Source organism: Neophocaena asiaeorientalis, unplaced genomic scaffold, assembly GCF_003031525.2.
Source record: "Neophocaena asiaeorientalis asiaeorientalis breed wild unplaced genomic scaffold, Neophocaena_asiaeorientalis_V1.1 scaffold268, whole genome shotgun sequence".
Classification (NCBI taxonomy): Eukaryota; Metazoa; Chordata; class Mammalia; order Artiodactyla; family Phocoenidae; genus Neophocaena; species Neophocaena asiaeorientalis.
In genome coordinates, this window is record NW_020173979.1 from 2,786,412 (window position 1) to 2,798,817 (window position 12,406).

At 49.8% G+C, this 12,406-nt stretch overlaps 1 protein-coding gene across 1 annotated transcript in view; it reads right to left on the reverse strand.

Moving 5' to 3' along the window:
- Positions 1 to 8,495: 8,495 nt before the first annotated feature.
- The window catches only part of NEURL1B (neuralized E3 ubiquitin protein ligase 1B), a 37,037-nt gene continuing 33,126 nt past the window's right edge, over positions 8,496 to 12,406 (reverse strand). Inside the window, exons 3-4 of the mRNA XM_024753403.1 lie at positions 9,453 to 9,578; positions 8,496 to 9,082 (exon numbers count right to left, since the gene is read on the reverse strand). Coding sequence (XP_024609171.1) covers positions 8,838 to 9,082; positions 9,453 to 9,578 — 371 coding nt within the window. The 3' untranslated portion in view covers positions 8,496 to 8,837. The remainder of the gene's footprint in view (positions 9,083 to 9,452; positions 9,579 to 12,406) is intronic.

Here is a 12,406-nt window from a genome sequence, read left to right on the forward strand (position 1 = left end):
CTAATAGACGTTATGTAAGCTGAGGACCTGGCTTGACAGCTTTTCTCTCCTTGCCCTTCTAGGTGCTGAGTCTGGTTCTCTCCCTTCCACTTCTCTCCCCTTCCCTCCTCTCCCACCCTTCCTTTTCTTTCTTCTCTTTCCTCTTCCTTCCCCTCCCCCTCCCCCTCCCTACAGTTTACTCACAGAGAAGCCATGATGCCGTGGAAGGAGCCAGACGTGGTGCACAACCTGGGCTCCACAGCTCACGAGCTGTGTGATTCAGGCAGGTCATTGCCCTCTCTGAGCCTCTCTTCCCTTACCTGTAAAATGGGACAATAATACCTACCTGAATGGCTGTTTGTAGGATCAATGAAAACACAAGTGAATATGTTCCAGGCCCATTTGCCCTTGAAAAATCACTGGGTTTAGATTCTGGGAAATAATTACAAAAAGAAAGAGAAGAAATCCTTTTGTCTTTGAGAGGCCATGCACAGTGGGATAAAGTTACTAATTTCTCTGAGTCTTGGTTTTCTCTCCATAAATGGGAGTAATGATGGGATCTACCTCAAAGAGCTGTCATGAGGATTCAATGGATGTCCTTAGCACATAGTAAGTGGTCATTAAATGATTTGTTTATTATTATTATTACTATTAAGGATTGTTTGTCCTGCGGGAACCCAGGAAATGAGGGAAAGAGAAGTCTTTATATATATATTTTGGCAAAACTCCTCTGAGGCTAGCTGCATCAGGGATGCTGAGGGTCAGGGCATGGGCTTTGTACACTGAAGCTTTAGACAAGAATATGATGTGCCTGGGAGTATGGCCCAGGCATTGGTAAAAGCCTGAACATCCAGCAGAAAGAAGGATGCTTAAATTACATCGCTAAATGATCAAGAGCTTTTATGCCTTGGATTTGATCTGTCCCAGGAGCCTCAGAACTACACTAGTCTGAACATGTCTGTTTTGGGGTCTGCCTTCCCGTTCCAGATTGGTTGATTCTTGAGGGTAAAGGCCATGTCATACCTGATTTTGTATCTCGTGTGTGTGTGTGACAGAGATTGGTTCAGGGATTAAGCTTTTAGATTAAGTTCTGGGCAGACTCTGCCTCTGAGACCTAAGGGAAAGGGTGAAAATGTGCCTCTGAAAGATTTTGCCTCTTTACTCTGGAACAGGCACACCTGGGGTCTAATACTACCTCTACCTTGGAGGGAGCCTGGTTTCCTCCCTGTAAAATGAGGAGACAAATATTGTGGTGAAGATTCATTGAGAGAATGTGTGAAAATCACGGTTTCTCCTGCTTGATAAATGCTGGTTCATTTCTCTTACCCTACTGTTTCCAAAATTCAATGTCACCTAGCTGGGCTGTTCTAACAAGCCAGGAAGAACAGCCCTGGGCAGCAACTTCTCTTCTTCCTTCCCCCCACTCCTGATACCACTGCAAGGCTCCACCCCAGAAATCTGGGCTCTAAAGCCTGGCCTGGAGGAAGCCCAACCAAACTGGTTAGCCTGGCCTGGTCTCCACTAGAAACTAGCAAGCCCTTATCTCCACCGTGACTAAATTTGGATCTCAAACGCAGACAATCAGCCTGGGAATTCCTGATGAATTCTAGCAAGGGCCAGCTGTTCCTGTCGGGTTTTGCAGAGTAGGGAGATAATTTTTCCAAATAAGAAGTTTAAATTAAAAGCAATAACTGGTCATTACAGAAAAATTGGTAAACATGGCAGAAAAAAAGTTACCAATAATGCCATCTCCCAGACACAACCCCCATGGACATTTTGCTTCTATTCTGTTGGTCATTCCAATGCATGGTCAGGTTTTAGGGATATTGGTTGTTGTTGGTGGTTTGTTTTGTTTGTTTGTTTTACATCCATCCAATCAAAGTGTATGTGCAGGGCTGTTTTTGAGTTGTTGTTGTTGCTTTTTAAATTTTTATTGGGGTATAGTTGATTTACAATGTTGTGTTAGTTTCAGGTATACAGGAAAGTGAGTCAGTTATACCTATACATATATCTACTTTTTTTTTTTAAGATTCTTTTCCTATGTAGGCCATTACAGAGTATTGAGTAGAGTTCCTTGTGCTATACAGCAGGTTATTATTAGTTATCTATTTTATATATAGTAGTGTGTATATATGTCAGTCCCAATCTCCCAGTTTATCCCTCCCCCCACTCCCTTATCCCCTGGTAACCATAGGCTTGTTTTCTACGTCTGTGACTCGACTTCTGTTTTGTAAATAAGTTCATTTGTAGCCCCGTTTTTTAGACTCCACATGTAAGTGATATCATATGATATTTGTCTTTCTGTGTCTGACTTAATTCATTCAGTATGACAATCTCCAGGTCCATCCATGTTGCTGCAAATGGCATTATTTTGCTCTTTTTTATGGCTGAGTAATAGTCCATCGTATACATGCACCACATCTTCTTTACCCCATTCTCTGTTGATGGACTTTTAGGTTGCTTCCATGTCCTGGCTATTATAAATAGTGCTGCAATGAACATTGGGGTGCATGTACTTTTTGAATTATGGTTTTCTCAGGGTATATGCCCAGTAGTGGGATTGCTGGGTCACATGGCAGTTCTATTTTTAATTTTTTAAGGAACCTCCATATTGTTCTTCTTACAGGCTGCACCAATTTACATTCCCACCAACAGTGTAGGAGGGTTCCCTTTTCTCAACACCCTCTCCAGCATTTATTGTTTGTAGATTTTTTGATGGCCATTCTGACTGGTGATACCTCATTGTAGTTTTGATTTGCATTTCTCTAATAATTACTGATGTTGAGTATCTTTTCATGTGCTTTTTGCCCATCTGTATGTCTTCTTTGTAGAAATGTCTATTTAGATCTTCCCCCATTTTTTGATTGGGTTATTTGTTTTTTGCATGTGCAGTTTTATATCTTGATTTTCGCAGTATATTTTAATGTAAACATGTCCCTGTGTTATAAACTCTTTGCTGAGTGCCAGATGCTGTGCCTAGCACATCACCCGCATGATCTCAATAATGCTCACATCAATCCTAAAACCAGGAGCTCATATTATTCTTGCTTTGCAGATGAGGAAACTGAGGCACAAAGAGTTTAAGTGTCTGGCCCAATGTGGAGGTGAGCACCAGGCTGTCTGGTTTCACAGCCCATACTATTTCTCAGGGATATATCTGTATCATGTTTTATTCAACCTTTCTTAGACACCTGTTGTTCCTCCCTGCCCAGCTTTCCTTCAACATTGCTTCAATTTTCCCACGGGGTCTCTGATTCCCACCCCCCAACCCATAATTCAACAGGTGCGGCTATTGGGTGGAGGTGAGCACATGTCCTGAGTCTGACCAATCAGAGCCCCGGATCTCCCCAGCTTCCATGATTGGCTAAGGAAGGGGCACGTGATCCAGTTTGGTCCACGCAGGGATTGCTCAAAGGCAGGATATAATCTGGACCTGCTGCCAGCTGTCTTGAGAACGTGTGTGGGAAGTGGGGACAAAAGAAGGCAGAGGCAGAGGGGGAAAGACCACATCCTCTTGCAGCTTTTCAGATTCCGGATCGAAATGCACCCGAAGTGAGTTCTTGGGTTTTGATACTGGACTTCTCAGTTACCTGAGCCTTTTAATTCCCCAAAGCCTGTTCCAGTTGGGTTTCTGTCACTTGTAACCAAGAGCTCTTGGCAAGTACAGTTGGCCCTCCATATCAGCAGGTTCCGCATCTGTGGATTCAACCAGACCCAGATGGAAAATATTTGGAAAAAAAATTCCAGAAAGTTCCAAAAAGCAAAACTTGAATTTGCTGGGCTGGCAATTATTTATGTAACATTTGCCTTGCATTAGGTATTATAAGTATTCTAGAGATGATTTAAAGTATATGGGAGGATGTGCGTATGTTATATGGAAATACGACACCATCTTATATAAGGGATTTGGGCATCCGTGGATACTCCAGGGCAGGGTGGTCCTGGAGCCAATCCCCTGATTTTAGAATGGTGGGGGACAACTATAAACCCTGGTTGTTGGTCATCAGGCTTGCTTCTAGTTTTTCATCATTATAAATAATGCTGCAATGAACATCTTTACATATAGAGCTTATCCTCAACAAGAATTATTTCCTGGGGATATTTTCTCAGGAGTTACTTGGCAAAAGGCTTGAATATTCTCAGGGTTCTATAGACATTTTGCAAATTGTCTCCTCAAGGCTGGCAATGATTTGTATCCCTCACCTCCACTCCCCAACTGTGTCGGCAACTGTGATTTTTAAAACTGAGTCCTGAAGAGACTTTCTTAACAAGCCAAAGTTGTATTTGTTTTTTTAAACAGGAAAATTATGTTAATATAAAACGGATAAAAACAGACAAAAATCAAAACACACAACACGCAAGAGCACAACACACAGGACCAGTGCAAACCCTTCCCCACCCATTCCCCCCAGGTTTTGAAACCTTTATTACAGATCTCCAAAGATTAGACTGTATTGGAGAGGTCACAGTATTGAATCAGAAAAAGAGACATTTTTAAAAAGGTCTGTACACAGGTAGTGGGGTGGGGCGGGGGACGTACACTTCTTCACTCCAACATCAAATACACAATGCAGAAGGGTTTCAGTGATGAGCACAGATTTCTAGAACACTACCACGTATGCTAGTCCCCGGCCCACTTTTTAAAGTTGCTTTCAAAAAGGATTAAAAGTGCACAGACACTTTCATAAGGCACAGACAAATTGTTGTACAAGTCATCTCACTAGGGACTTGGGAAAGACGGTGAGAAAATTAAATACTGAGAGATGCCGGGAGGACACGTGTTCCTGAGCCGGAGTCCTTCTGCCAGAACCGGGTCAGAGACAGGATTGAGCAGCGGAAGGTGACTGCCTCTCATTCGCCAAGAGTCTGCACAACCCTATTCTCGAACTGACTGGGGGTTCTCTGTCGACTTGGGGATTGATTGCCAGCCACCAGTCCCAAGGCCTGAAAGTAGCAGGTAGCTACCTCCCTGTGTCTCCCTGGCAAGACCTGAAGGCGATTATCGGTCGGTGGGGCTCTTGAGGGTTCTGTCCAAGGCCATTTCGGCAGCAACTCAGTGACTACGAGATGCCCGGCATTCCTAATTCAGAGAAGGCTTTCTGAAGTGTGCAGGGGGCTCTGGGTCTGGAAAGCAGTTGTGTACTCACTAAGATAGACCCCCCGAGGCAACAGAATGGCCAGGAAAGCCCATGGACTCTGCCCCAAATGTCTCATAATATCACTCCCTCTGACATTAGAGCTGGGGTCCTGTCCTCTCAGCTCCGTCCTCCCAGCACCCCACGCCTGGTGGGCACTCAGCAAATGTCTGTTGAATGACTTTGCGTGCATGTATACATGGTGTTTTACCAAACCCTGAAGACTCAACCTGATTTCTGATTTACTCAGTAAATCTTTAATGAGTACCTACTAAGTGCTACCACAGGACCCAGCACTAGATGGGTCAAATACAAGTTTACAAATCTGCCCACCTCCTGCTCTGGACTGCGAGCTCCCTGCAGGCCTTGTCTTTAGACCCGGTTCCCATTCCTTTGTCCAGAACACAGGCCACGCTGACCAGTGGTTGTCGGATGACTGAAAAAGCATCGCTGTACTTAGGGGAGCAGCTGCCCTGGGTAGCTAAATCCCAGAAGACTCCCAGTTCTGAGAATGGGCTAGAAAAAGGAGTTTGTCTTGACTTGGAAACAGCTCAATTTCTCTGGTGGTTCAGAATGAACAGGCACCAGACCACAACAAAGGGGGCATCCTCTGGTCTTCCTGTCCTCGTGCTGGGGGCCACACTTAGGGGTTGGTGGTCATGAGGCCCAGGAAGGTGGTGGGACAAGTGTCTCCCCAAAGTTGCCCCTGATGGGCACCCCCATGTAACAGGAGGAGGCTTGGGTTGGACCCAAGCTCACACGTGGCTCAGCTCTGCCAGGAGAAGGTAGGCAGTAGGCAGATAAGCCTGAAAGGAAGGACACTTGTGCTCCCAGGGTTCCGGGCGGCACAGGGGCCGCAGTCTGGGGCTGGAACCCTCACACAGGGGCGGGTGCCCAGCTCTCTCCAGGCGCTGCCCAGGTGAGCTTCAAGGAAGAAAACTCAAGCAGTCTCGAGCTTTCTGGGCTCGGGGCCAAGCAGCGGAGAGCGTGGGTTTTGGCATCACGGGCTCCTGGGTTTGAAGCCCAGTCCTGTCACCTCCTGCTTCACTTCCAGCACCTTAGTTCTCTTACCTGCCAACTGGGGATAATATCGTATTTCACTGATTCTAGGAGCACAGCTTCTCCACTTATGTCGGAGTAAAATGAATCGAATAGCTGTGGCACCTTATAGTTGAAATCGGCAGTGTTTTTCCCTTAGTGGTACATAGAATGGTGTGTTTTGTCATCAGTGGTGTCTTTGATACGACTCAATACGGTACTAAGACCTCCCTCACAGGATTGACATGGGGATGCACCTCTCCAGCCCAGTGCCGGGCACACAGTGATGCCAAATAAAGGAGAGTGGTTCCCTTCCCTCTTCCTCCTGCCCCCTCTCCAGACAGAACCTAGAGGGCGGTGTGGGCAGCTCCTCTGCAGCGCTGAAGAAATCAGTTTGGAGCATCAGGAAATGTCTGGTTTTTAGAAGATAAACACACCCTTAATTCCTCTTGGAAACAGGGAGGCTATTTATAGCAGCTGCAGAGCATGTTAAACAGGCCACCAGCTCCTTTCTTCCCAGGTAATAGGTCACCAGGCACATGGCCTGGTCCACCCTGGGTCCAGGCCCTCGATCCCTGGATTCCTGGCAGTGGTTGCACTGACCCTGGCTGGAACCCGAGGGGACAAGAGAGAGGAGCTGGCTCCCCCAGGCCGCCGAGACCACCGGGGCTTGTGACTATGGCTCAATCCAGTCAGTGGAGCTGCTGCCTGGAGAACCACGGTCCTGTGGGTGACTAGCCCTCTCACATGGGGCCTGTGCGTGGCCTTGCCCACACCCAGCACGTGGGGGAAATGGAAGGCTCCAGCGGACCAAATTCAGCTGGGTGCCGAGCGCCGCCTAGGTTTGCAAACTCTTATCTTGGCAAATGCTGGGGTGCCGGTCACTCCCCTAAAGATTCTGCTGCAAAATTAAAACCTGGGCATGTTTCCCAAGTTCATAAGGGAAAAAGAACTAATCAGGGATCCTTGAAGGGGCAAGAGGAGGGTTTCTGAAGTTGAGATCAGGTCGGAATACCAGGCAGAAGAGAAGCAGATGGTCCAAGACCTGGAGCATCACAAGGGCAAGGACTGACTGGCCTTATGGGCCTTGATCTGATGAGGGGGACCCCAGACACGCAACCAACACTTGTTACATGAAGGCAAAAACTCTGAATGTCCTCCCTTCCCTGCTTCCCTCAACAGAGGAACAGATTAGGAATTGGACTAAAAACAATACCTGCTCTTTGCAAGGTGTCTTGGGCCTTTTAAAATGTGCCAGTCCTGCCAAGAGCTCTGGAGTGGGCAGGTACCAGGCTTCCTCTTGGACAGATCGGGAACTGAGAAACAGAGAGGCCCAGGGACCTCCCTAAAGGTACAGCACAAGACAGGGCAGAGGTGGGGCCCAGAAGGGAATTGCAGGCCTCCCAGCCCATCAGCTCAGGTGTGGTCTGGGAGTCTGCAGAGATGGGCCCAATAACCCTGGGGAGGGGGATAGTCCCAGTGTCAGCATTTTCAGCGAGTGTCTCAGTTCCTAGTTAACACCCTAATGATCAGTTAACATCTTAGTAATCACCAGGGGGAGATAAGCTGAGAATCAGAACAAAGACTGGTTGCAAAGTCCTGCTTCCTTCCCCTACTGGGCCAGCAGGTCATCCTGGTGATGCCCACAGCCGTTGGCAAATGCCAGGCCCCGTATTTCAGCAGGAAATGTGGAGAGCTTCGGAGTGACCCTTTCCAACCCCAGGTGGCTCACCGGCATCTAGGATTCTTTCCCCCTGCCTCAGGAAAAGGGAACCACTGTTGCTTGTCTTCTCCTTGGAGACGGTGAGGATGCTACAGACTAAAAGCATATAGGGATGGAGTCAAGGGGTGGTGTGCTTGTAATTAGGCTGTCTGGGGCTGAAGGGGTGACAAGGCTTCTGGAGAAGACACCGCCCAGAGCTCTGGCCCCAGCACCCAGTCAAAACTCCTCTCCAAGACTGAGTTAGAAACTGAAAAAGCAAATTGTTCTCTTATGTTCTCCGCCCAACTACTCCCCAAGGAGTTGCCGCTTCGGAGCTGTAAACAATGAGCTATTTTTTCCTCGCCTTAGAAGATCTGAGTGTCCCTTTTCTATACCACCTGAGGGAGTTCTGTTTAGGTGCAGGCTTTGTACATTCAAAACCAGCTGACGTCACAGCCCTGTAAAGTGAACAACTTCTAGTCACGCTACCGTCTGGGCTCCGGATTGCACATTCCTTAGTGTTAAATAACCTCCTAGAGCCAGGATCCCTGGATAAATACCTACACGTTCTCTCTAGGTCATTCTCACACACTCGCCCTCTCTGGACTGTCTCCCTCCCTCCCCTCCCCCTCTCTCACACACACTCAACCCAACCCCAGCAAAAGGCATTGCACACAGGACGCCATTTCTCAGCTGAGAGGTCACCGGGGGACAGGGCAGTCTGCCAGGCAGTTCCTGAGCTCGCTCTTGGGACGGCCTTTTGGGGGCAAAGCACTTTCGAGCCAGAAGCAACCCTCACTTGGACTGAGACCCCCGGGGGCCTCGTGTCCACGACTGTCACGCCTTGCCCACCACTGGAGAGCGGCAGGCAAGACAGCTGCTGCCCTTGGACTCCCCGGCGGCCATGGTGGTTGCCCGGCCCGGGGTGGGGGTGGGCTTCAGAAAGGTGACCTTGCTCTGGTCAAGGCCGTCGGCGGGCCAGGCTACGGCCTGTAGATCTTAATGACGTCCTTGATGGGCCGCCGGCAGATGGGGCAGGAGGCCCGGGCCTGCCTCTTGAGCCGCAGGCCGCAGCCGTGGCACAGGCACATGTGTCCACACGTGTAGATGACTGTGTCCACTTCGCCATCGAAGCACACCGCGCACTCGCTGTTCTTGCTGCCCGCCAGCGCCGGTGGGGAGAACACGGGGGACACTGGTGGGCTCAGTGGGGAGCTGGGGGCCGTCACTGCAGAAAGGGAGAACAGGCAGACCTTAATCTGTGGTTCTCAGGTGGGCTCTGCTGGGGCAATCCCAAGAAGGCAGGGCTTCTATGGCAGAATCCATGGGGGGACAACTTTGGGAGACACCAGTTTTGGTTATTCTCCTGGGTTTTGCCCCCTTTCCTACGCTCCTACCCCCAAGCATCAAGCACCATTATCACCCTCTGGGATGCCATATCCAGATGTTTCTCCTCCCTACAGCTGAAGAAGGAAAGGATGCGGGGGAAAGGCAGCCACCTTATTTAGCCCCAGGAAGGGCTGGTACAGCCACCAGGGCGAGCCCCTGTCTCCCTGCACCCTCCACTCCCCCATCCCTGAAGGTTTGCCCTTCCTTACCCAGGGATGACTCAGATGCCGAGGAGGACTGGTTGACACTGAAGGCCATGTCGGAATCGCTATCGTCCTGGGAGCCGCTGAGGGATCCTGATGGGGATGTGGTCGCAGGGCTGGACTGCAGGGTGCCTGAGACCAAGGAGACTCCATCAGGGGCAGTGGGAGGCGGGCTCTGCTCTGCTAGTCCCTGGCTCTCCACTGCTTTGCACCTTCACTTCCTCATGTGTCTAATGGGAGGACAAGAGCTACCTCACAGGGTTCTGCTAAGAACTGATGGAATCGTACATGTGTGATAGACATCTGGTCTTTGCCGCCTAGCCTCCATTCTTGTTTATTTCAGAAACAGCACTGGAATTTTGTTTGAGGCACTACTTCACCCTCACACACACGATCTAGGCCAGGCTAATAAGAACTTCCACCCTTGGTCTCAGTGGTGGTTCAAGCAAGGCCTGCAAGGCCAAATTCTGTGACTTTTACTAGAACTACTAGGAAAGAAGGGGCCCATTCCATTGGGAGATGAGCCTGGTGCTGTAGGGCCTGCCTGAGAGTCAAGCCAACACAGAGGAAAGTACAGCTTTCAGGTGGAATCCTGATGACATCCTTTCAACACCTAGATCCAGCTGTTCCTGAATCCATCCAATATACTCCCAGACTTCTGAGGCATGTGTGTACCCCCCCAAATTCCTTTTTTGCTTAGGGCACTGTGAGTGGGGTTTCGTTACTTGCAACTACAAGACTCCCAACTAGTGTTCAACATGGATGGGTCTTCTTCCCTGAACTCACTGTTGGTTCAGATAATGATGGGTTATCTCTGATGTGAAGAGACATGCCCCTTCCCTTACCCTACTTGAGGATGGATGGACAGATTACAGAACCAGGGTTGCTGTCAGACGGGGATCAGGAGGGCAAGTCCCTGGCCTCTAAAAGCAGTCACTTCCTTTCTAGCTTCTCCTGCCTTCTCTTCCTGACCACTCAAAGGCTCATCGTGGTTCTTCTGGAGGTGCTGGGGAGGGGGAGAGAATGACTCTAGGCTTAGTTCTTGCAAAGCCCCAGTGGGAACTTGGACAACTCATCTCAGGCTGAAATGATGACTATTGTCTGATGGTCCCTTAAAAAACAAAACAAAAAAAAACCCCCAAACCAACCAAATTACAACCACCACTACCCTGTTCCTCCTCTGTCCTCAGTCAAACAGCAACAGTCACTGTCGTGACTATTACTACTTATTAAACATGCTGCATGTGGCAGGCACCTGCTTAAAAGCATTACATGCACCTCATCATTTCGTCCTCACAACAACCCCACGATGCACGTCATCACTCCCTTTCTACACTGAAGGGAACTGAGGCTCAGGGATTCTCTGATTTGCCCAGCATCTTCATGGCTGACCAGCCACGTGACTGGGAGTTATTTAATCTCCCTGTGCTTCAATTTTCAGGAGGATAAAACTGAATGAGGTGACATATGAAATGTTCATCGTTTCTGTTATCGTTTGGACTTTACTTCTTGAAACACGAAAATGGAGCTGTGCTCTCTGGGAACCTTCCCTGATCACCAGCCCCGCTCCACCAAGCGGGCGAGAAGAGAAGCCCCTCCGCTGTAGCGAACACCACACCGTGCAAATCTCCATTTGGGTGTCTGTGAGGACGTGAGGGCGCTCCACGGTCTGTGTCCTCTCCTCTGCCGTGCCCCATCCCACGAGCTCAGGGCCTGGCCCACAGCTGGAGGAGGGTGCTGCGTGTCTATTTGTGGCATGAATGAAGGCAAGACTCAATCTCAAAACGGGATGGTTCAAGCCTGCGTTCCACTTTCTGTGGACGGTGTTATTCTCATTTTCCTCTTTTAAATGTAGTTGTATTTTCTTTTTCTCCTACACTTAATATACATTACATATGTAAAAATATTTATAATAAATCATAATAATGGAAATAAAAATTGCACAGACAATTTACCTGCCAGGCTCTGACACCAGCAGGTACTTGGGTTGGTGTGGACAAAGTGTGGTCCAGGGAACTGCGACAAAGGCATCCCCGGGGCACTGGTTAGAAATGCATCTTCTCAGGACCCACCCCCACTGAATGGGAAACTCTAGGTGGAGGCCAGGTGGTTCTGATGCGCGCTCAAGTTTAGGGGACCACCGGCTGGCCTTCAGCAGTGGCTCCGGCTACCTATCCAGTGGCGCCAGGATTCCCGGGGTGAGCCCCGCAAAAGCGCGGTCGGGGGACTCACCGAGGAGGCGCAGCTGGCCTGCGGCGCCGCCGCTCACGGCGAAGAAGGCCCAGAGCGCCTGCGTGGTGTCGACGCACAGCAGGCGGTCGCGCGGGCGCCCATTGACGCCCAGGAGCACGTCGCCGCCGGGCCGCAGAGTGAAGCTGAGCGCGTCGCCTCCGCTCGGCACGGGCCCGGCGCGCGCCACCACCCAGTACTCTTTGCGGTCGAGCAGCGCGTAGGGGTCGGTGGGCAGCTCGGCGGCCCGGAGCCCGCCCGGGTCGCATGACGTGATGCCAGCCTGGCCGAGGCGCGCGGGCGTCAGCGTGTCGGCGAACCCGCTCTCTGCGCGGGGAGGGCAGAAGAAGGGCAGTGAGGGCGCAGCCGGCCAGGAGCCCCCGCCTTGCCCTCCCCACGCCCCCACTCCCACCTGAGCCCTCCCTTTCTTCTTCTGATTCCTTCGTGAGGTTATTTAAGATCCTCAGGTGCACAGAATTGGATCAAGCATCATCCAGAGTGCACTTGACTATTCTTATCTTTGGGACGGGCAGATGAGGCCCTTCCTCCCTTTTTCCTCCCTCCTTCTCGTACTCCCATCCCTCCATCCTTTCCTCTCCCTCTTTTCTGTCTTCTCGTCTCCCTTTTTTTCTTTCCCCCTTCTTCCTTCCTCCCACCCCCCTCAGAGGTTTTCCTACTTTTGAAGATTTTTTTTTCTTTTAATTGGTGTTAGTCTCTGCTTCATAATAAAG